Raw genomic sequence first — 25401 nt, 5'->3', positions numbered from 1 at the left:
TGAATTCTAATAAAACTATATCTTTCTCAACAAACAGGGCCAAGGATCATTTCTGTTTAGAAGTTTAGGCCGGGCTGACAATAAGGAAAAAGTGAAGAATCTGAATTGTTACATTCACAAAATGCTTTTAACTAGGCCAGCTAGAGCTCCAGATGTTGACCATTTTATTAATGCAGTTAAATATTTAGTTTAACTTTTATGGCAGAGACACCTGCCATATGATTTATTTGTACTTAAATAATTTATATGACCACCCATCTTGCAACAGTGAATCTGGGTGACATACAAAGATTAAAATCCAGCAATAAAACAATAATCCGTGAATAAATGACACCTACCAGTCATAAAAAGAGCTTTCAACAGCAGGGCTAGCCTAACCTCCTAACCTAATAGCATGGTCAGCTGTTATGACACAAATGTTTAACAGAACAACAGAGTTGGAAGGGACCTTGGAGGTCTTCTAGTCCAACCCGCCCCACTCAGGCAGGAAACCAATCTCTTCTTTAAAGCCTCCAGTGTTGGAGCACCCACAACTTCTGGAGGCAAGTTGTTCCACTGATTAATTGTTCTGTCAGGAAATTTCTCCATAGTTCTAGGTTGCTTCTATCCTTGATTAGTTTCCACCCATTGCTTCTTGTCCTGGCCTCAGGTGCTTTGGAGAATAGCTTGGCTCTCTCTTCTTGGTGGTAACCTCTGAGAGATGGGACACTGCTATCATAATATCTATATTATTTCATATAGGCTTTGTGTCAGCATCACTCCATTACATAATTAGGAAAGAAAGACTAAGAGACTCCATGGGAAGGAAATCCAAAGTACTTTTACTAATTATAAATGGTAAGCAAGCAGTTGCGAAGCAAAGTCTACTTAATTAGGCGCGAAAGCAATTGATATATAGAATAGCCCATTCCCCACCCCTTAGGATCATAGCTCCAGGCCAATCATAAGTCCTTCAAGTGTCAGGTGTGAGATAACTTCAAAAGGCATCACGAAGATGGAATGTCGAGGCCGTTATTCTACGCGGGAAGGTCTCACGCATGCGCCATCCGAGCATCTCGAACATCCTAGAAGACTCCTCCAGCACATTAATTAACCCCTCCCAAATACCAGCCCCCCCTCCCCGTTTCATGGCAGCTGAAGCAACAGCAAGGCAGAAGCTGACACTTTGCCTAGAGTCTCTTTAATATAATTTTAATACAGCATTTACAGCACAATGATGAACCTATGTAAAAGTCTATTTTCATTGTGTCAACTGGCCAGCCATGTCCTCCTCCAAGAGACTCCATTTTATTCCTCTCAATCTTTTGCTACATTTGCTAGCCAGGGAGCATACTTAAGTTTTATCAACTATTTGGAAGTTTCCATTCCTGTTGTTTTTAATTTTAAGATGGTACTTCTGTAAGGTTGAAGCTTGCCTGCTACCACTGTGGATGACTGATTATGATTATATACCATCACGTCCACATTGTTCCTTAGCAATTAATGAACTCGAACTTTTCCAGGACCTCTCCCCAATCTGACATCGTGTATCTATTGATGCATAGGTGACTGAATCCACCCATTTGTTACTCTTTTTCTCTCTCCATCCACCTTTCTCAGCATTGTAGACTTCTCCAGAGAACTAATATGTCCATACTGTGCGTAGGTAGAGTTCCATAAATAAAAGAACCTAAACATGGACAATTAAGGAGTTCTCATATGTAGGGGGGAAATAATATGTAGGTTTCTCCAGCATCAAGTTTGCTACTTGCCAGATTTGTGGCATTTTGCCTACCTACTCCCCACTATCATACATTTGGGTTTATTAGTCAGCTTGTGAGCTCCACTTCTTATCTGCCTCCATAGCAAGGGATTAACATTTAATGAGCTGAAGAACCTTGACCGTATCTCCTGGAGCACGAACTCTTGCTGTGGGACATGCCTACCACCCTGTGATCTAGTCTTTCCTACTTAAAAGGCTTTTCTACTCATTAGTGTGCTAGGAAGACGAAGGAGATGGATTCGGTATTTAAATGAAGCCAATTAAGTCAGTTAGAAAGAGAAAAATTATGGGGGAAAGATAGCCTTAAATTAGAAGCCACAGTTGTTTTCACCTCAGATTTGGTGCTGTTTGGAAGTCGAAAATGTTTTGCCATGGTGACAAAGCATATCACTTTCTACTGCAAAATATAACAATATATGTTGTAAAGCTAAGCATTTCTGCTCTTTTATATCATCTACATTCTATGCAACTGCATAGATCAGCCTGTCTTAACACAGAAATCTCTCTGTATGCTTTAGCCCAGCAGCAGAGAATGTGGTTTGCCTAGAGAAGATCAGAGGAGACCTTGAAGAAACATTTTAATGATCTGGCAGTAGATGAACCAACAATTGGACTTTGTGGATTAATTGGATCAAGGGGTGTGGGTGATTATCCTGTCATGAGGCAGAGTTCAAATTAATTCTCCCAGATCACTAATGTCTTATAGACTGGCCAAGATAATTGGTGGAAGCATATTCTTCCTACCTAGTGAGTGGAACAGAGATAAAGTCCTAGGCTAGCCCCCCAAAAACTGGGTTTTCCACATTCTCATAACATACTAATTAACACACAAATTAATGAGTCAATAAATAGCCAACCAAACCGAATTAAAACCAACAAAGCTTAGCATGCTATGTGGGTGCAGCTATTAGGTCCTTAATGGATTGGGTTAAGTGTTTATTAATTTATTATACTGTATGTCCCATCTTTATTATTTTTACAAATAACTCAATTTTCAATATATCCCCCCCCAAAAAAACCTTCCTCCTACTGTATTTTCCCCACAGCAATAATCTTGTGAAGTAGGTTGGGCTAAAAGAGAATGACTGAGTAGTCCAAAATCACCCAGATGGCTCTCATGGCTAAAGCAGAACTTGAACTCATGGTATCCTGCTTTGTAACCTGGTGCCATAACCACTGGACTAAACTAACTCTGGTTTTGTGCAAATATAGCCACCCAGTTCTATCACTATAGCAATAACACTTAGCAATAGCACTTAGACTTACATAGTGCTTCATAGGTCTTTTACAGCCCTCTCTGAGTGCTTTACAGAGTCAGCCTCTTGCCCCCAACAATCTGGGTCCCCATCAGTAACGTGCAGTCAGGGGAGACAGGTGAGGCAGAGCCTCACCACTGTCATCATGAAAATGTAAAAGGAAAAAGGCTGAGGTAGTTGCTGCCAGAGTCACAGTGGATGACTCTGCTTAGTGCTTAACTGTTTAAAAAAGCCTCTAAAAAAGTGCCCTCTGCAGGAGGAGGTGAGAGAACCACGTGCCCCATTTAGTCTGATTTTATGATCACTCGAGCAGAGTTAAGCAAGGGTTAAAAGCCAAAAAATTCCTTATGTAGATGAGGCACGTGGTTCTCTTGCCTCCTCCTGTCGAGGGCGTTTTTTTTTTTAGAGGCTTTTTTAAACAGTTAAGCAGAGTCTGGCAGCAGCTAACCCAGCCTGACCTCAGCAGCTCTTGCCTTTTTCCTTTTATATTTTTACATTTTCATGATGGCAGGCAAGAGCAGGGTTGAAATCCTCTGTGATTGTGAAACAGCTGGAAAAGGTATGTGGGTCGGAGGGAGGGGGAGGAATTCAAAATTAATGTAATTTGTAAGTAATTGTAAGTAATTTGTGTGTGTGTGTGTGTGTGTGTGTTTCTTCACTCACAGGGAAGGGGGTAGGAGAGGCTGGCACTTTCTTTCTTTCTAGAAAGCAGTTTGTTAGAGAAGAAAGGGGCAGCCCGCCAGCTTTCTTTCTTTGTGTCGGGGCAGCCCGCCAGCAGAGGCAGGTCTTTTACCCGTCTCTGCTGGCGGGCTGGCACTTTCTTTCTTTCTAGAAAGCGACATAGTGGCGGGGCGGCCAAAAGCCGCTTTCTTTCTTTTTGCCTCACCAACCATAAACCTTACCGCATGTCACTGGTCCCCATTTTACCCACCTTGGAAGGATGGAAGGCTGAGTCAACCTTGAGTCAATGAGATTTGAACTGCTGAACTGCAGCTAGCAGTCAGCTGAAGTCGCCTGCAGTACTGCACTCTAACCACTGCGCCACCTATATGTAAGCAATCTGATGGTTCTGGTAGCACACGATAACCCTAACTGAATTACAAAAATCACCATTGGGGGATATTTTTGAACAAAGGAACCAAAATAAAACTTCCGTTTGGCACTGCTAATATCAAATACTTGACATTAGAAGTCCAATTGAACCCAGTAAGTTCTATCTTCACCCTGTTTCTAGGGGCTCCAACCTTACAGATCAACAACTTCAACCCCCCAAAGTCAAAAAGCTTACTTAGCTCAGTGCAAGCCATGATGGATGTCTGCGCTCAAGCCAGCTCAAATAGAAACTATCAGCAGCAGAATTCAGTAGCTTTGGATTCCTGGTTCATAGGCATATCGCCCCCCAAATAGAATGATAGTCTCCATTCTTCCATCACCACCCCCTTCCTTCCCTCTGCCCAGTTATCTCTGATAAACAACAGGACACTAGAGGAACTTGTGCATATTTATGCTTAAATTTGTGGGCCGGGGTTTGGGTGTTTTTTTGGCTGTAACAGCAGCTTTCAAAGTGCTTATGATAAACTCATAAAAGAACAACAACATCACAAAGCAGTTACTAGGGACCTAATGAGTCTGGCAAAATTTCTGAGCCTAATTTTGGGAGGGGAAAAGACACGAGAGTCCTAGTTTCCATGGGGGGGGGAAGAGAAAACCCTAAATAGTAACAGATTCTGTCTAGTGAATCTGCAAAATGTGGGAGAAGATTCCATTCCTGACATCCGTTTGGCCTTTACTGGCAGAGATGGAGCTATTGGGAGATCCTTGACCAGCTGCTACATCTCTGCTTAGCTACTGTCGTCTGGCTGGCTCAGTTCCTGGATTTCTACATTGTATTATTGGTTAATTGAAGCAGTCTTCTGCAGCCTAGTGTTACTGACCAGAAATGTTGAATTACAACTTTCATAATTCCTAGCTGCTTTTGGGGTGGGGGTGGGATGGGGGTTGTAGCTGAAAGCAGGTTTGGGAGAGTCCTTTCCTAAGTAAGCACTAGCACTTAGACTTATACACCGCTTCCCAGTGCTTTACAGCCCTCTCTAAGCAGTTTACAGAGTCAGCCTGTTGCCCCCAACAATTTGAGTCCTCATTTTACCCACCTGGGAGGGATGGAAAGATGAGTCAACCTTGAACCTGGTGAGATTTGAATTGCCAATTGCAGGCAGCTGGCAGGTAGCTGAAGTAGCCTGCAGTACTGCACTCTAACCTGCATTCTAACCACTGCAGCTCTTGAGGGGATACCCTCTAGCCATTTTTGTCTTTTTTTAGGGAAGAATACTCCCATACAGGTAGTCCTCAACTTATAATAGTTCAGTTAGTGACCATTCAAAGTTATAGCAGAACCGAAGCAAGTGACTTACGGCCATTTTTCACACATACATCAGTGGTGGGATTCAAATAATTTACCAACTGGTTCTCTGCCCTAATGACCAGCTGGGTAGGCGGGGCTTGGTGGTCATGTGACTGGGTGGGCATGGCCAACTCAATGTCACTCAATCGATGGGTGCTTTACCTTCGCTGTTATAATGTAATAAGGGTTAACCGGAGAGGCAGTTTCTGTAAGCAGGGCAATAAAGATTAGGTTAGAAACAACACCAGAATGTTTCCTTCCTGCCTTCCTTACAGGATTAGCCCTGTAAAGTGGAAAAAACCAAAAGGAGATTTCTTCCAACAACCGGTTCTCCAACCTGCTTAGAAAGTTAACAACCGGTTCTCCCGAATAGGTGCGAACTGGCTGAATCCTACCACTGAAATACATGGCCACCTGAACAAAATTCAGATGCTTGTTAACTGGCATAATGGGTTGCACTGTCCCGTGGTCATCTGATCACCTTGTGTGACCTTCTGACCGGCAAGTCAATGGGAAAGCCAGAGTCACTTAACAACTCTGATGCTAACTTAAGAACTGCAATGGTTCACTTAATAGCTGTGGCCAGAAAGGCTGTAAAGTGGGGCAAATTTCACTTAACAATGTCATTCTTAGCAACAGAAATTTTGGGCTCATGCGGTTTTAAGGTGAGGACTAACTGTATTGGAATCCTGCACCTGTTGGAAAACAAGCTGATTGATTCTCCACTCAGTTTCACTCTGGTTGAAATGGCTAGATGTAGGGAGGGGAAAGGTTTACATCAGAGGTAGGTTCCTACTGGTTTGGACCATTTCATTATTATTATTTTTTGTACTGCGCGTGCATGGCAGCGCACATCAAGCGTGCACGCCACGCAACCACGAGCAAACCGGCAGTAGCGGCTGCCAGAACCAACCAACCAACACCCCCCCCCACCTTGGTTTACATGCACAATTTTATCTATTTTGAAATTTAAATAGTGGTGCTTGAAACAAGGAGTAAGGTTTGGTAAGCTATAGTTTATACCTGTGCATTGAAGTCCACATATTTTAAAGATGCCAAGGTTAAGAAACATTGTCCTAACCAAATATTTTATATTTGCTACCACAAGGATCAAGACCAGTGAAGAACTGAAGGATCTGATTATGAAGATGCTGGAAAAGAACCCTGAATTGAGGATAACGGTTCCTGAAATTAAAGTAAGCAATTATGAGCTTTAGTGGATTGTTGAAAATGTTGCTTCCTCTGAGCTTTCGCATACCACAGTAATTGAATAGATAGGTTAGGTCTTATTTAGTGTATTTATAAGTTATGTGCTGCTAAGCTTTCCCCAACCCGGTGTCTTCAAGATGTGCTAGACTAAGATTTCCTAGGTTAGAATAACTCCACGAATTTCCAACCACTGAGAATTTTAGGAATTGTAGTCCAGCATATCTAGAGAATATTAGAGAACAGCATGTTAAACTTTGAAACTTAACTGTTTAGTAGTAATTCTACTGTCAGGGTTTCCAAGTAATACACCCATAGCAAACAGAACTCCAAGGCAGGTAGATTCCTGAAAAAATAGTTTTATTGGATATATCATATTGGCACATGCTTGGTGAAAACCAACTCTGAATGTTCTCGTGGATTTCACCTAATTAAAAGTAAAAGTTTTCTCCCACCCCAACAACCAGTCACATGGTCCAATCAAGGTGTTGTCCGGTTGCCTGGTAACTTCACTCCACCTCTCTCCAACCGCCTGTGGGAATGTCCTTGGTTCCCAGGAGAAAGTATTTTGTTTCGGCCACAAACCCGAACTATCTCTATTCCCTCCTCCGATCTCTCAGCTCCAGTGTGGCAACACTGAAGCCAAAAAAATGCCCTCGGTCAGGTCAGCTTCAGGTTTGACATCTATATGTGTATGTGCTCTACAAAAAGCCATGGCATATAGCATCCAAATACAGGTAATCCTCAACTTATGACCACAATTGAGTCTAAAATTTCTGTGGCTAAGCAAGACAGTTAAATGAGCTTTGCCTCATTTTATCATCTTTCTTGCCGCAGTTGTTAAATGAATTTCTACAGTTGTAAAGTGAACTTGGCTTCCCCATTGACTTTGCTCGTCAGAAGGTTGCAAAAGGTAATCACATAACCCTGGAACACTGCAACCATCATAAATTTGAACCAGTTATCATCTGGATTTTGATCATATGACCATGGGGATGCTGCAATGGTCGTAAGTTTGAAGAAACTGCCGTAAGTCAATTTTTTCAGTGCTGCTGTAATTTCGAACAGTCGCTAAATGAATGGTTATAAGATGAGGGCTACCTGCATGCAGATCAGCACAATTCATTTCTAGAAACTAAACCATGCTTAAGATCAGCTTTCAAAATGGATTGAGCTTTAACAAAAGATCATTTGTGGCATGGAAATGCAGCCTTTAGACATTCAGGCAAACTTGCTAAAAGTAATTGTTACTGAACTGCTAACCTGGAATAATCATCCCATCAAATAAAAAAAAAGAAGGATCTGGATTCTGCTTGATAATTCTCTTCATAATTTGGCCTCTTAGAGACTAATAATGTCTTAAAACCTGAAAGCTTTGCTATCTAAGCCATTTGCTAGAACAAGAAGAATACAATGCAATATTATAGAAGAGTTGGAAGGGACCTTGGAGGTCTTCTAGTCCAACCCCCTGCCTAGTCAGGAAACCCTATACCATTTCAGACAAATGGCTATCCAACATCTTCTTAAAGACTTCCAGTGTTGGGGCATTCACAACTTCTGGAGGCAACTTCTGTTCCACTGATTAATTGTTCTAACTGTCAGGAAATTTCTCCTCAGTTCTAAGTTGCTTCTCTCCTTGATTAGTTTCCACCCATTGCTTCTTGTTCTACCCTCAGGTGCCTTGGAGAATAGTTTGACTCCCTCTTCTTTGTGGCAACCCCTGAGATATTGGAAGACTGCTATCATGTCTCCCCTAGTCCTTCTTTCTCTTAAACTAGACTTACCCAGTTCCTGCAACCGTTCTTCATGTGTTTTAGTCTCCAGTCCCCTAATCATCTTTGTTGCTCTTCCCTGCACTCTTTCTAGAGTCTCCACATCTTTTCTACATCGTGATGACCAAAACTGAATCCAGTATTCCAAGTGTGAATGACAATTACCACCTTATATTAACAGGGAATTGCATAGCTCCTTTGGGGGGGGGGGGGGGGTTTTAAATCTAAGAATTGTTCTCTCTTATTTCTTTTTCCACTCTGTCCTTTCTAACAAACATCCAGTTCAGGGGTGAAATGCTACCAGTTTGGGCCGGTTTGGCCACACCAGTAGTAAAAATGCTACGAGTTCGCCCGAACCGGTAGTGAAAAAATGCTACCGGTTTGGGCGAACCAGTAGTTCCGATGATCAGCTGTGCGACAATCAGAGGCACAGCTGATTGTTGCACAGCTTATCATTGGAACTACCGGTTCGAGCAAACCAGTAGCATTTTTTTACTACCAGTTTGACGTGTATGCTTTGTTCGCCCGAAGCAAACCGGTAGCAAAGCGAACCGGTAGCAGATGTCAGAGCATTTCACCCCTCATCCAGTTAAAGGGACTAATATAACCAAGCTCATCCATGAATTTATTGTATGCTTTTTGACAAGCCTGCCTTTTGTAGCTTCAGATGTGCCCCTCTTGGAGGTCATCATTCTGGTTTGTTTAAAAGCAGCTTTTTCAAAGAATGGGCTGAGATCCCAGAGCAATAAATGGAAGTTTTCAAGAGATGCGTCCCTGGCTGGTTCTTTCCAAGGCTGGTGCAAAAGTATGCATTAAAAAAAGTATTTTAAAAAAAGTGTAACAATTCCAGAACTCTTCATGAAGTTTTGTTTTGTTTTGATGTAGGCTTTCATAGCCAGTTTCTGTTGGGAAGTCTTGGGCTTCAGGGTTTGGATGACATCAGATTTCCTGAAACTTCACAGACAACTGTGGCTGACATCTTGGTCTGCTTTTTTTGGGTTTTATTTGTAACATGTTGCCTTGGATGGATAAGCTTGCCTGGAAGGTTTTATATTCTTTTTAACTGCAGCCGTTGTTTCCAGTTACAAGTTGGCTCCTTTCATTAATTCTGCACAAGGAAAGAGTCGTCCAAAGGAGAGCTGATAAGGCATCATGTGCTCTGGTTATGTTTCTATGCAGGAACATTCATGGGTCACAATGTACGGCAAGCACCCTCTTCCTTTAGAGGAGGACCATTGCACCATAGTAGAAGTGACTGAAGAGGAAGTGAAGAACTCAGTCAAAACAATTCCTAGTTTACCTGCTGTGGTAAGTATTAATCCGAAGTAGCCATTGGAAATCAATACCCTTCCCATATCCGTTGTGCAGAGGCTTTCGTGTAAACCACAAAAGACCAAGCTATGTATCAAGGCAGTGGTAGATAGCAGTGACATTCCAAAGCAGTGACACTCTCTCCCCAAATATCTTCAGACAGAGAGCAGACAAATCACGCTTCAGCTGAATGAAACAACCCTGAAATGTTGTGATCTAGAAAGTTGCCTTGTTTGCCTTTATATAGGTGTCACGGTTCCAGATAGCCTCCAAAAGTAAATCAGAATCCAAAGCAAAGTATTGCTCAAAGTTCCAATCTATTAAGAGAGCCAAGTTGGCACATCTGGGAAAACCCGAATCTGAAAGCTTCCCAGTTTTCCCCACCCAGTTGAAAGTTCAAGATCCTGCCCCCCCACACCCACAAGTCCATCCCATGGTCCAATCTCCCACTGCCATGCTGACAGTTCCACCCATCCAGTTCTGCTCAGGTGCAGAGGTACAAAGACAAAGGATGACCTTGGCTTCCTAGAAAGAATGTTGTTATGGCTACATAGCATCTAGTTCCCTACAATCCCCCCCCCTCCCATTTTCCCACAAGAGAAAATGCATAGTAGAATAACAGAAAGTGTGGCAGGCCAAAGATCCAAAAGAAAAGATGGCTGCAGGACTGACAATAGGTAGCCCTCGACTTACGACCACAATTGAGCTCAAAATTTCTGTGGTTAAGTGAAATATTTGTTGTGAATTTTGCCCCATTTTAGGAAATTTCTCTCCACCACAGGTTAAGCGAATCACTGCAGTTGGTAAGTTAGTAACCTGGTTGTTAAGTGAATCTGGCTTCCCCGTTGCTTGTCAGAAGGTCGCAAAAAAGGGATCACATGACCCAAGGATGCTGCAAAGGTCATAAGTATGAAACCGTTGCCCAGCATCTGAATTTTGATCCCATGATCATGGGGAATCCTGCAAAGGTTGTAACTTGAAAAATGGTCATAAGTCACTTTTTTCAGTGTTGCCTTTGCAATTTTGTACAGTCTCTAAATGAACTATTGTTAAGTCGAGGGCTACCTGTCATGTAGCTGGTTCTCCCTGATAGCCATTGTTTTTGTATAGACTAGGTTTAATCCAAGCCTTGTTTTTAACGTGAAATCAAAGGAGCAGTTACAACTTTCATTTTGAGTCATTTGAAGCAGTTTCATCCAGTTTGAAGTAATTTGCAGTAGTAAAAGTCTAGGCTAAAATGACTTGAGAGTGGCACCATTTTTTCAGCTGCATCACTTCTGATTCTTCTCTTTCTCCATACCCTCCAGATTTTAGTGAAGGCCATGTTGAGGAAACGGTCATTTGCCAACCCATATGAGACCCAAACGAGGCGAGAGGAACGATCTATGTCGGCTCCGGGGGACTTGCTACTGTATGTGATTTTATACCCATTCTTAATACCTGCATTTTCAAGTCAGACATGTCAACCTCTTGTGTGTTCATAGCACAATTTATTAGCACTTGCAAATTAGACATGGAAGAAGAACCGAAGCTAAATTTGGTGCTGAAACCAAGTGATCGGAAATTGAATAACTAGCACTGATGGTGTTACCTAGTTTGGTAATGAAACGTCTGCAAGAAAACAACCAAGCTCAGAGAGCACCAAGACCCCATAGTTGAACCCCGAGCTACAAATATTCTCTTCTATCGGAACTGCATATTAATATAGTGGAAAATAGTAATCTCCTCTTTAAAATAATGACTCATACTTCTAGGAAAGCCATAGATTAATATAACATTCTTTAGAAATGGAAAGAAAAGGAAATAAAACCAGTATTAGAGTTTGCTGCCATTCAGAACAAATCCTGTCCATTTGCCCTACCAACTTTTAATTAATTTTGTTGAACACCTTTCAGTTAAAAAAAAAAAAAAGGTAAAGACGCAACCTGTCAATTTAATTTATGGTAACTCTTTTTGGATGCTTACTGGAAATAGAACCATGATAAAAGCCATCTTTGCAGCCAAGCCATGGTTTAGCAATCTGTTCAAGCAAGGTTAAAAACAAAACAAAGTCCTCCAACTTCATCCTATATTCAGGAATTTATTTAATGTATTTATTTAAAAAAATGGTTGAAATGAAAGAGACCTTCATGTAGTAAAATGACTGTTACGTGGAGGAAGCCCAGATGTGTTTTCTGCTACTCTAGGGTAGTGTTTTTCAAACTTGGCATTTTAAAGACATCTGGATTTCAACTTCCAGAATTTCTCAGCCAATATTGCATATATCCACATGTCTTACCAAGCACTTCTCTGCAGAACAGGGCAAGAAGCTTGGCTAAAGGAGCTAAGCATCCAGGAACAGTCTAAAAGGAAAGATTTGTGTGAAAGTGGAAGAGATTTTTTTTTCAAAGAATAGTTGCCATTTTTGTATTATACAGTTACTTACACAACACTATCAACATATACATTAGCACTGGCATCCTTCAGTCTCAAAAGACTATGGTATCGTGCTCTGGAAAGAGGTAAAACTGCAGTGTCCTTTCAAGAGCACAAGGCCTGGGTAGATTAATACGGAAGATAGACTGTTACCCAAGCAGCAGATCCCCCCTCTCCACGTCGCTGAAATAGCCCAATGGAACGGCAGGGCCGATACGATTGCTTCCAGCTGCATCACAGGAATTACCAGAATGTGGTTGTACACAGTCACGAACTGCTTCCGAGACTCTGGCTCCGGATTTTGCCTCGAGGTTGATTCCTGAAGTCTTTTCCAGTAGTGGATATAGCCACAAGGCAGTGGAGGTTTGTAATCAGAATTTCCCTTCTCCTAGAAGATGGTTCTGCCGCTTTATCTGCCGTTGGGGGATAGACCCCTCTTCCACCTTCAAAACCGTTGACCATCTTCTCCTGTAACCATGGAAAGGGGCCCTTATGAGGTGCTACCAGCCACCAGCTGGACCAAGGTTTTTTAAGGAGGTGTTACTCCTCCATCCTTTGTCCTGGCTTGTGATAAGAGCCAAGGTGGCGCAGTGGTTAAATGCAGCACTGCAGGCTACTGCTAGATCAGCAGTTCAGCGGTTCAAATCTCACTGGCTCAGGGTTGACTCAGCCTTCCATCCTTCCGAGGTGGGTAAAATGAGGACCCAGATTGTTGGGGGCAATATGCTGACTCTCTGTAAACCGCTTAGAGAGGCCTGAAAGGCCTATGAAGCGGTATATAAGTCTACTGCTATTGCTATTGCTATAAGCAGAGCCTGGCTTCCCAAACGTTGGGCCCAGGATGGCAGGTTCAACATATGAGGTCTGAAATAATAACCCAAGTGGTGGGATTAAAAGTAATTTAACAACTGGTTCTCTGCCTTAATGATTTCTTCCAATGACCAGTTTGCCAAACTGCTCAGAAAGTTAACAACCGGTTCTCCCGAAGTGGTGCGAACTGGCTGAATCCCACCACTGGAGACCTGTTTCTGCTGCTCCGTGTTTATAATTTGAGCTTTGGTGGTGGTGAAGAAAAGTGAGTGAAGAAAACCAAGAATAATAAAAGGATAAAAACAAATAGCCTAGTTACTTTAGTCAGGTTTCATTCTGGCAGCAAACAAGGGATTAAACCAGAGGTTCTTATGCCTTCTGGTTTGACAAAAGAGCGAAATAATGAAGTGTCATGTGGATTTCCAAGCAGTATTAAGAGCTAAGTGAAAAAGTCTCAAGGAAGAATAAAGAGAAAAGGGGCAAGTATTTTTTCTTGGAGAAAGTTATAAATACTTTCTAAGAAACACCAACATCACCCCAAAAAAACCTTTTTAAAAGATGCATCACCCTAAGTTTTATGGTAAGAGGGAAGCAATATAAATAACACCCATGGATTCAGTAATGGCAGAATTATTAAAATGAGTGGATCTTTGACATTCTGGGAAAGTATTAAAGGCCTCCTAAGTAGTCAAGAAGAAAGGAAAACTTTCTTAGGACTACAATGGGAGGTCTGCAGAGGGATGATGGCTTTGAGGAATCATTAGAGCAGTGTTTCTCAACCTTGGTGACTTTAAGTCCTGTGGACTTTAATTCCTAGAATTCCCCAGCCAGCTGTGCTGGCTGGGGAATTCTGGGAGTTGAGGTCCACAGGACTTAAAGTCGCCATGGTTGAGAAACTCTGCATTAGAGTGATGGTTACAGCTTTATTGTTCTGCCCAAACATTCAAAGCAGACCAAGCTAAAATTGCCTTGAGTTTCCCTTGAATAGGAAGAATTCTAATGATGTGAATAATATGAACTAAGTTTACTTGTTTTCAAATCCCCAGTTGAACTTCCCTTCCTCCCCCCTCTCCAATCTAGTTTGGGTTGAAGGGCCTTTGAAATATGTGAAAATTAACATTTGTTGCTAGTTGGAAGATGGATGATGGCTTTCATGTTCCTCTAACAGGAAATGAGGAGGAGAAGTAATTAGAAAAGCTTTCCAATTTTCACAATTTGTTTAATTAGACAGCATGAAAAAAGTACTCCTTTCTCCTCGCCTTAGAATTGCTTAAAGCAGTCTCTCCATTATTGGATTTTAATTCACATAATTCCCTGTCAGAATTACCACTGACATAAAAAAGTCTGTGCCTCTTAGGCTTAACGCTATTTTAAATTTTGCATTAAGCGTTTCGACAACTGGGGTCACATTCTTTGATACAAGTGAGAAATCAAAAGTTTTCCTGAAAGCCAACGCCTTGTTTCCAAGATATAAAAGCAGTTTAAAATCATATTCCTTGGAGAAGAAATTAAAGAGGGGTTAAGTTTTCTGTTCTAATTTATGTACTTAACCGACCTCATCTACAATTCGGTTTCCTCACAAGCAGGCTCTATGGTATTCAAAAGGGTTCTAGCACTTCTAGGATCCACATATTTTATGAAGATAATAATAAGTAAGATTCCCCTTTTAGATTTCCAGCCCTGCCAAATTAAGGATGAATGGAATTTGCAGCCCTGTGTTGTTGTTAAACTACAGTTCCAAGCAGACTCATCCAGCATTATCAATAGTGAAGAGTGCTGGGAATTGTAGTTTAGCAACAGCTGGAGTTTTATATATTTCCTACCTACTCGGCTTGATATTTTATAATAACCAGCCTAATTGGTGCTTTTTCAGAAAATCATAGTTTAAATAATCCTGGTTTATTTTATAAGAAATGCAACTACAGCTGCTAATCCTGGAAACTGCATTTACCCATCATAATGAAAAAGCCCTCCAAAACTCATACAATTCTAAGTAATGGTTAAGGTCTTAGTCTAGAACACGGGTGTCAAACCCGCGGCATCATGTTGATGTCACATGACGTTTTGCAACTTTTCCCCTTTCACAGAGCTGGGGTGGGCGTCGCCTGCCTATGACGCATCTGCCCTGCGGGCTGCCAGTTTGACACCCATGGTCTAGAAGAATGAAAAGCCAAGTTCTAATTCACTTTCAACCATGAAAGCTTTGGGGACTCCACTTTTAACTACCACTACCTTAGAATGTGATTGTTGTGGAAAAAGAGGAGTAATATACACGATTTTGAGTGTCTGAAAGAAAGAGGGACTATAGGAGAATCAAGCCAATGAATGAATCAAGCCAATGAATAAAAAAAATCAACTAAATAAAATAAAATAAATCAATTAACTGCCAATGGCAAGTTTCATGAATTCATTTTGCCTCTTTGAAGGAATTATTTTGTGGTCTTCCCATTATTCCAAAGTGCTACATAAATTCTAAAGGTGCTTTTTCAAAAAGGCAACTGGACTTTGTTTTTCCTTGAAGACATTTTGCTTCTCATCCAAGAAGCTTCCTCTGTTCTGACTGAATGGTGGGGAATGGGAGGCTTTATAACCAATTCTCTTCAAGGAAAAACAAAGTCCAGCTGCCTTTTGAAAAAGCACCTTTGGGACAACTATGACCTGAATGACTGAGACTCTCCATAGACATTTATCTAAACATCTAGACTGCATCCAGTGGTGGGTTTCAAATTTTTTTAGAACCTCTTCTATAGATGTGGCCTGCTTTGTGGGAGTGGCTTGCTGGCCATGTGACCGGGTGGGAGTGGCTTGCCAGCCATGTGACTGGTTGGGTGTGGCCAACTTGTAAAATGTGGTGAAACTCACTTAACAACGCTCTTGCTTAGCAATCAAAATGTTGGCTCAGAAACTTTGGCATTTGAAGCACGAAAGTCTTAAAGCTGCCAACTTACAAGACCCTTGCACCCCTAACCCTTTAGGAAAAAAAACCCAGGGTGTTCAAACTTGACAGCTTTAAGACTTGTGGACTTCAACTCCCAGAATTCCTCCTCCAGTCATGTTGGCTCAGGAACTCTGGCATTTGAAGCACGCAACTCTTAAAGCTGTCAAGTTACAAGACCCTTGCACCCCTAACCCTTTAGGAAAAAAAACCCCATGGGTATTCAAACTTGACAGCTTTAAGACTTGTGGACTTCAACTCCCAGAATTCCTCCTCTCGCTCTTCATCTTGATGATGTGCGGATGGGCGAGGGGAGGGAGCTGGAACCGGTTCTAAATTGCACTGTAGATTTGTGGAACCTCTTCTATAGAAGAGGTTAGAACTGGCAGGAACCCACCCCTGACTCCGTCCCTCATTCCCATGAAAATGGTTTTGTTTTGTTTTGTTTCGCTTTGTTTTGTTTTGTTTGGCTCTGCTGCATTTTGACATCCAGATTTCTTGCATGCAATCTCATTATTTGATTGTTTTGTCCCCCTTCTCTTTTGTTTTGGTCTTTGCTTCCAGGCACGGTTTTCAGTTAAGCCCCTCTGTGTATTTGCATCCAGCTTTAAGGTAACTTCATATCTGTGTTCCTCCCACTTGTGCAATGAAATCCTTTATTCCCCACCCTCCATTCCTTCAGTGATTTGTGGTGCTGTATATGTTATAACATGTTTCTTACTTCTACAGCTGAGTGAGCATGTGCCTCCCCATGTGGCCTTTCCTTTTCCTTCTCTTTTCATTGTCCCTTTTCTTTCCTTCTTTCTTAACATCCCCTCCCCCCACTTTGGCACTATTGATCAGTGGGACTTGCAATTCTGTTCCTATGATCTAAAATCAGGGTTTCTCAATCTGGACACTCTTAAGATATGTGGGCTTCAACTCCCAGAATCCCCCAAATTCTGCTCACAGCCTGGATTTCGATCCTGACCAGCTCAGGATTGACTCTGCCTTCCATCCTTCTGAAGTTGGTAAAATGAGGAGCCAGATTGTTGGGGGCGATAGGCTGATTCTGGAAACCACTTAGAGAGGAGCCACTCTGGAGCAGTATATAAATCTAATTGCGATTGCCATCTACAACATACAGTGTCGGGACTATTACAGCCACTATGTAGGATAGCTAGGCAAGGCCAGCAGAGCACACCCATGAACATCAACCAGCAGTCAGAAGACATGATGAAAACTCCTTAATCTCATAACGTATGAAAGCCACCATTGGCCCTAAAACCCAAGTTTAAAACTAGCAAGCTGAAGAGGTGATAGAGTGGGCAATCCATCCTGGAATTGTTAATGCTCTGTCAGTGTTGTGGCCCGCCAGTAGCCAGCAGAGCTGAACAGTGAGGAGGTTGGGGAGGAACATGGGCCAGTCCTGGAGGCTGGGGAAGGCTCGGATGAGGGCTCTGCATCGGAGGCAAAGAGGGAGCCAAGGCTGCCTGACAGTTCTCAGCTGCCTTCAGAGCTAGACAGCAGTGAGGCAGAGGAACAGCTGGAGCCTGTTCCCAGTGTGCGCATGCACAGAGCTGCCAGAAGAAAAGAACAACTCAGAAATCAGGGTCAAACTTGGGAATAAGACCAAAGGTGGAGGGTGAATGGCCACTCCCATAAGAAATAAAAGAGGAGCGAAAGGGGAGTGGGCTTTTGCAGGAAACCGTTTGTTCGTTTGTTTCAGGAGTGTGAAGATCTGTCCGTGAATCTGAAAGACTCTGTGCCAAGTCTTTCCTTGCACAGCACTGCGTTTGGAAAATATTTACATGGCAGCTTTCCAAGCTAGATAAGGTCTATGGTCATAACTTCACCTTTGAAAGACTGTTTACCAGGCCTTGGCTGAATGTGAATGACAGGAACTCACATTTGTTTAATAAAAGGGTTTTTGTCGGGATCAGGAATCTGCTTCATGCTTTTTGGGGAAACCTAGGTCAGAACATTATCTGACAGATTGCTTGGCTGGTATGCAGTTAGGTAAGACTTTTCTGATCTTTCTGTCTGAGTCTATACATCATGTAGGGAAGCTGATGGTCCCTGCGTTTACTTGTATCAGCCACTGCTTCCTCATTCTCTAACTATATGAGGGCACCTTCAGAGCTAGTCAGGTATCTGGTGCAAAGGCTGGGTTTATCACTCTGGCTGGAGAGAGTGTTGAATAGAAATCAGATATTTCCTAGAGATGTAATGAAGAGCTATGCAAAAAGGAAAGGCCCAGTTAAGCCAACAAACTTGAAAGCAGCCCAGAAAAATTAAAATAAAAACTCTCATATGCCATGGTTGCTTCAAGATAGACTCCTTCTGCAAAAGGAGGTTCTCATTATAGCTGACCTGTAAAGCAATTGTTAATGGATCCCTTGCCATACTTATTTTACATTCTCTTTTAAAACCCATTGATGGCATCGAGGTGTTTCCATACCAACAAGTCTATCAAGCTCACTATTTTAATTCTGGGTATGTTTTCACACAACTTGACTTGGCCTGATAAAAAAAAAATGAGCAGCTGTATTTTCACGGTGTGTTGCTGAACGTACTTGGCATTTGTCATTATTAATTTGGTTTGTGTGTGTGGCTTGCTGTGTTGTTTGAATCCAAGTCAGTTGACAACTTTGGGGCTCAGCACATTATGCGAGTCCCAAAAAAATAATTATTTTGGTAACTGAATTAAATGTGTTATGTAAATACAGCAGGTAGCTGACTGACTCCTCAGATATTTTTGGCACAGCTGTTTTTCCTATATGCAGAGAGGTCTGAGACTGAATGTTAAGCCCATTGGATCCGAAGTACATGCGCTGCTGTTGAGCGTATCAATAAAGGAAGATTCTAGTCCTCTTGATTTCAGATAACAATCTTTTCTGCACTTGTCAGCACTTGCTTCCCCAAATGTAATTTTTGTTTGTTTGTGGAACCAGACAGTTTTTCTCAACTTCAACACGTGTTTGTTTTCAACTCCCACAATTCCCCAGCCAGCAATACAGGTAGTCCTCGACTCACGTCCACAATTGAGCCCAGAATTTATGTTGCTGAGGAATTTGCTAAGTGAGTTTTGCTCCATCTTATGACTTTTCTTACCACGTTTGTTAAGAGAATCACTGCAGTTGTTCAGTTAGTAACACGGTTGTGAAGTTAATCTGGCTTCCTCATTGATTTTGCTCATCAGAAAGTCACTTGGGGACACTGCAGCTGTCATAAATATGAGTCAGTTGCCAAGCTTCTGAGTTTCAATCACCTGACCATGGGGGACGCTGCAATGGTCATGGGTGTGAAAACTGGTCCTAAGTCACTTTTCTCAGTGCGATTGTAACTTTGGTCACTAAATGAACTGTTGCAAGTCGAGGACTACCTGTAGCGTATGTGCTTCTGCAGTTAACCTCTTGGACGAAGCAAATAGCTTACAACAGGGATGGCTTCTTGAACGTGATGATGTATTCTTCCTCTTGATGATGTTTAGAAACCAAGGAAGCCGGGAAGGGATGAAAGACCCAGAACTGCCCGACGTGAATGAAGATGAGACGACCACTTGAACCCCCCTCAAATCACACGGACTGATCATCCAGCTACTTCTGTAACTATTGTAACCGGTGGTGTTGTCTTGCACGCCATGCTGTTCTCATCAACCGGGCTTCGTGATCTGTGGGAGAGACAGAAGACATAAGCGCAACGCTAAGAACTAAAGCAGCAAACCCCCAACTCAAGAAACGGTGCGCTGAATAGCTAATCCTTCATGCAACTTGCTGCCTGCATTTTTCACACACACACACACCATATAAGACATTTCGATGTTGTAAACTTGAGATGTGCCTCTTCCTGCTGTGTTTCATGTTGTGGTAATGTGTGTTTTTGGTCAGTTTTGCTGAATGTCCCTTGCTAGGAGCTGCTCAGTTCAAAGTCCTATTCCAGCTCTAAATTAGAGCATGAGCTATTAAAGCAACCGGATATCCCAGGTTATCCCTCAACACATTAGAAACCTTTTCACCTCTCTTAACTGCTGGCTCAAGGGCGCCCGTAACTTTGGCTTGTTTTGAAACGCAACAACAATACAGTAGCCCGTGCGGTAAGTATTCAGCTTGTTTTGCTTCGGCATGTTTCCTAAGTTGCGCATGGCTGTATAGGTTGGAACATGCCCAGTGAGGCTGCTAAAAACTAGAAAGACTTCTGGATTTCTCCTCCTTTAGATATTTCCCCCAATTCTGAATTGTCTGCTCATTTCCAGACATTCCAAATTAAGGGAGCTAAGAGGACAGTTTCCCCTTGTCTTCTGCCTTTCTTCCCTTTTGCACATGGAAAAGGGCTAAAGCTCAGTGGGAGGGTAGATAGTTTTCTGCATGCTTTTGGATCCAAATCCTGGGCCCGTCTTCTTATGGAACTGAGAAGGCCTCTTCTGTGAGATGAGGAATGCTGCTGCTGGCCAGAACTGACAATAACTCTGCCAGATGATTCGTGGTTTTTGACTTCACATAAGTTAGCATCATATGTTCCGTCCAAATGATAGCCAAAAAAGCAAACTTGACATTATGTAAGCAGGGGCTAAGCCTATGCCATGTGAGAATTCTGCTCCTAGAGACGTCAGCTTTTTATTCCATGTTCTCATAGAACTGGGTATGTTTGGATTATAATTGAGCTAACTTATTTCTGCGTCAGCCACTGCAAAGGAAAAAAACTGCAAGATTTCAATGTTTTAAGTAGGAAATAACTTGGAGCTCTGGGGATTGAGGAAAAGGTCGGGTTTCCCCCCCATTTATTCCTGATTCTTCTTACCTCCCTCCATCTCAACTCAAAGCCCTTATGATAGATTTCACTGGCTATCCTGTCAGTAAACTTCCCCTTCATCTTTCTAGTCTAAATATTTAGGAGAAATTGCAGAGGGGAAAATGGTGCATGGGCCATAAGTTTATTTTGTGGAATTGTTTATCAGCATTACAGGAGCCTCATCATAACATCATGCAAAAAAATAAATAAATCTTGATTCAGTCATCCGCGTAATCAGGATCAAACTTAATGGGATGTAGAGGGAGCTTTTTCAACTTTACCACTGCACCAGTAGATCTGTTCTAGTGGCATAATTAATTGTACAAATGTTCATTAAACCAGATTCGTTCATTCCTGTGGGTTGAAATAAACACACACAGGATATACACCACATATAACATGCCATTGCAAACCGTCAAATTTAATAACTGGAATGCATTTCTCAGAAGTTTGCCTACAGCTATGACTCTCAAGGCAGAAAACATTTCCAAAGCCATTTTCAGGTCAGAGGGCCTGTCCCTTCAGCAGATAGTTGCCTGCCTGCCTTGATTTGTGCAGTCTCAAAGAATCTGTCACTGTCTATTGATCATCTGCCAATAGACACAATGAGAGCCAAATGTGGAGGGATATATCCCTTCCCACATCTAGGATACATTTACAGTATAGCAAACCCTTTTAGTTCCCGTCAGAATTTTATTTTTGAATAACAGAATAACACAGTTGGAAGGGACCTTGGAGCTCTTCGAGTCCAACTCCCTACTCAGGCAGGAAACCCTATATACCTGTGATGGAGAACCTATGGCACGTGAGCCGGAAGTGGCACACAGAGCCATCTCTCCAGGCACACAAGCAGTCACCTGTTGCTCTTCCGGGTTCTGGAGTGACGGCCCACTGGTCTTCACATGCGTGGGAGCAATGTAAACTGCATGTGCCTGCCAGGAAGATGATCTTCTGATTTCCAGTACGCACATGTGCACCAGCCAGATGGTCTTTGCATGCACATGCATGCCAGAAACCAGAAGAACAAGTGGGCGGCGTTCATGCGTGTGCCGGAAACTATAAGATTATCTTCCCAGCGCACACCAGAAACTGGAAAACCAGGTGGGCAGTGTGCATGTGCGTGCTGGAAACTGGAAGATCATCTTCCCAGTGCGCACATTTGCACTGGGCTGCTGCTCTTCCGGTTTCTGGCATGCACACGCGCACTCCTGTTTCGGCACTTGGTGCCGAAAAGGTTCACCAGCACTGCTGTATACCATTTCAGACAAGTGGTTGTCCAATCATTGTTCCTGCAACAATTTTAGCCCATCACTTGATTAAGAGCAAACTTTTGCATTCTGCATTGTAAGTCTATAAAGACGCTTATTCAGAATCACACACATTAAGACTCTAAAGAATACAGGGAAGTAAGTGGTGAGGAATTTCATTCTCTACTGGTTATCAGGATGTTGTACCTGGGTTCTGCCACAGGGATGAGCAACCTGCAGTGGTGTTGAAGTTCGCATTCTCACCAGAATAATCTGGGCTGCATTCGTACCAAGTTGATTGAGACTAAAGGGGACCTTGTTGGGATAGAACTAAAAAGGGTGATGCCACCAATTCTTTCCCTTTTTCACACCTCCACCCCCACAATCTCTTGTTTTACACTCAATTTTCTCACTCTTCCTCCTTATATTGAAATGGGGAGGAATTTATTACCCTAACCAGCATCCAAATTGACGCTTTACAAAGAGAATTTGAACTTCTAAGCAAGGGCTTTATGAGACTATGACAAAGACTACATGTGGCATAAGGGCTATTGGTTGCCCAGAGTATTCTACTAAGTCTGGGATTGTTTATTCAGATGTGTTTAACCTGGTAACCAAGTTAATCTGTTTTGAGGTTTGCACAGCTCATGAATTATGATCTAGCAGAACAGACTGGGTTCTATTAAAAAATAAACAAACCTTAGCATATTGTGTCAATGCTCCATTAGGTTTAGTTAACTAGGTTAATGTACATTTGAACACAGCTTGGCGTTTTTTGTTACATTTTCCTGTACAAAGCAAAAAACATTGAAGACCTTCCAAACCACTTAAGTTGCTTCTTTATCATTCTGCCAATCTAATATCTCTCTGAGATTTACACTCAACATATCACAGCTTTTACAATAGTAAACTTAAAGCTTGGGTATATTTAGAATTGGCTTCCAGATGGTAAGAGAATAATGGCAGGGACTTACAAAAAGGAGAACAGATTCTGACCTGCTTCTGGGGCATGTGCTTCAATGTGTAGAAATCCAGGTCATTTTGAGATAATCCTATTTTTATATGTATGACTGATGCTTAAATTAAGGCATGGAAAGATGGCCTTTGTGTGTTTTGTCTTCATTTATAAATCCGTCTCATATTCTCATCAGCAAATTCAGAATTATTTTTTTATTATGTTTAATATTTTAAGGCATTATGATAGGCATTTGGGTTTGTGCATTTAGCTAAGAAACGCATGACAAAATTTGGAGATGTTCAAAAACCAAGTCTTTCTATAATCCCACATATTTGTCTAGCAACTATGGTTAATTTGGTTAAAAAAAACATAACTTCAAAATTATGTCTTCAGGTACCTCTGTAAAAAAAAAACACCTGTTGCCAAAAATGTATTCCATTATTATGTAAATATTATGAAGCAGTTGCTGTCCTTGTCCTTCCCCTCCCACATTAAAGTTGATTTTAACAGTTATTCAAACATATAGCAAATTATTTGATTTTCAGGATCGTGGGACACATATATGCACAAATCATTTGATTTTCCTCTGTTTCTCATTTGCAAGCTACCCAAACGTTGACTTTGAATTCTATTCAACTTTCGAGAAGACCAGAGAGAAGAAATGTTCTCATCTTTGTAACAGAGCATTTAAGAAACCACAAAACTATCAGGGGGGGGGGGGGTATCTACAAAGATCTTCAGCTGGTTATTAAATGGCATCTTTGTGAGTTCTTGAATAAGAATGCCACAATTAACAGGATCTGGCCTCGTTTGTAACCAATCAATTCTCCCAAACTAAACTTACCAATACTTTTTGGGGGGGGTGGGGTGGCAGAGCTACTAGTTAAGAATTCTCTACTGAGTACATCCTGGCTGGAGACTTCTGGGAATTGAAGTCCATATATATCCTAAAATAACAGAGGTTGAAAAACTTAGTTATAGAGATATGGTTCCTGGAACTCAACTCCACAGAGTCTGTCATGATAATCTCCATAATAAAATGGTAACACACTGGTTGGATGATACTACTGTTAAATGTACTCCCAGTTGGCTGAATGACCACATCCGAACACTGCTCATTAATAGCTCCACTTCAGTCTGGAAAGAAGTATTGTGTCAAATGCCACAGACAGATGTGGTAGCAGAAATTTTGAGTAGTTCGGCGAATCGGCAAATACCACCTCCGGCTAGCTCTGCACCCATCTATTCACTGCCTCCCAAGTCCCAGCTGATCAGCTGGGTCTTCTTCTGTTGCCCTGCACAGGAGAAGGAGCTGGAAAGCAGGTTAGTGGGGTGGGGAGGGAATGGGGATTTTGCAGTATCCTTCCCCTGCCACACCCACCAAGCCAGGCCACACCCATAGGGCTGTGTCTGGGTCATGGGTTCAGCACAGTTACCATAACATGATTGAAAGACTTGGAAAAGGGGCATATCAAATTTGCAAATGGCACATTGATGGGAGGGAAAGTTGTTACTTTACAGGTATTCCTCACTTAGCAAGGGAGGTGGGTTGCTGTCGGTTCGGCCCGGTTCAGGAATTCAGACCTGGGTCACAGAACCGACAGTGACCCAGGCCTGAAATTCCCCTAAACTAGTTCTCCGGTGTCTTCTACCATTACTGGCATGGTTCTGCGCATGCGCAGAGCAATTTTAGTCAAATGCGTATGCGCAAGCAATGCACAGCTGGTAAAGCACAATGCGCAGTGAACTGGTACTAACCGGTTCAGGAACCCACCCCTGCTTAGCAACCATAATTGGGACCAGCAGTTACATTGCTAAGCATTACAGTCACTAAGCAGACGATCATGTGACTGCAGTGGACTTATGATATCACTTCCCATTTGGTCACTAAGCAAGTCACCTTAGTCATTTAACAAACTATCACTGCCATATGCAACTTTACTTTCACCTCCTCCATTAATTCTGTTAGTCACAAGCCAGTCGGGAAGCAGACAAATGGTGAGCACATGACCCCAGGAACTGTGAAAGTCAAAATGCGAGGATTGGTCACCAAAGTTGTTTTTTCCCTCTCAATATTAACTTTGAACGGTTACTAAACAAGGCAGTTGTTAACCAAGGACTAGTTCTGAAGCAGAAAGAAGATTCAAAAAGAACTAGACAGGCTTGAAGAGTGAGCTGAAATAAATAGGATGGAACTTAAAAAGGAGAAGCATAAAATACTACATCTGGACAGGAAAAATTAGGGCAAAATATAGTTTGGAGCAGACCTGGCTTGGCAATAGTGAACAAGATCTAGGTGTTCTTGTTGACCAGAAGTTAAATGTGAGTCAGGAGTGTAATGCAGCTGTAAAAGTCAAATGTTATGTTGGGGTGCTTTCACAGGAACACAGTCTAGTTAATGGGAAATAATACCTCCATTTATCTGCCATGGTCACATTCCATTTGGCATATTATGCCCATTTGTGGGCATCACAATTCAAAAGAGACAGTGACAAATGATGTTCAGCGGAGGGTTGCCAATATGATGAAGGATTTAGAACCAAGCCCTCAGAGGAACA

General features: G+C 42.1%; 1 protein-coding gene across 2 annotated transcripts in view; it reads left to right on the top strand.

Annotated features, from left to right (window-relative positions):
* The window catches only part of CAMKK1 (calcium/calmodulin dependent protein kinase kinase 1), a 95337-nt gene extending 71981 nt beyond the window's left edge, over positions 1–23356 (top strand). Inside the window, exons 12-16 of one of the 2 annotated variants that reach the window (XM_087717255.1) lie at positions 6528–6615; positions 9577–9705; positions 11016–11119; positions 16433–16480; positions 19341–23356. In XM_087717255.1, coding sequence (XP_087573381.1) covers positions 6528–6615; positions 9577–9705; positions 11016–11119; positions 16433–16480; positions 19341–19413 — 442 coding nt within the window. In that variant the 3' untranslated portion in view covers positions 19414–23356. The remainder of the gene's footprint in view (positions 1–6527; positions 6616–9576; positions 9706–11015; positions 11120–16432; positions 16481–19340) is intronic. The other variant, XM_087717256.1, reaches the window with a different exon arrangement.
* Positions 23357–25401: the final 2045 nt, after the last annotated feature.

This window comes from Thamnophis sirtalis, unplaced genomic scaffold, assembly GCF_051295495.1.
Source record: "Thamnophis sirtalis isolate CommonGarterSnake01/CBP01778 unplaced genomic scaffold, rThaSir2_p1.2 scaffold_6, whole genome shotgun sequence".
Taxonomy (NCBI): Eukaryota; Metazoa; Chordata; class Lepidosauria; order Squamata; family Natricidae; genus Thamnophis; species Thamnophis sirtalis.
Note: the sequence above shows the minus strand (reverse complement) of the source record. Positions and strands in the feature narration are given on the sequence as shown.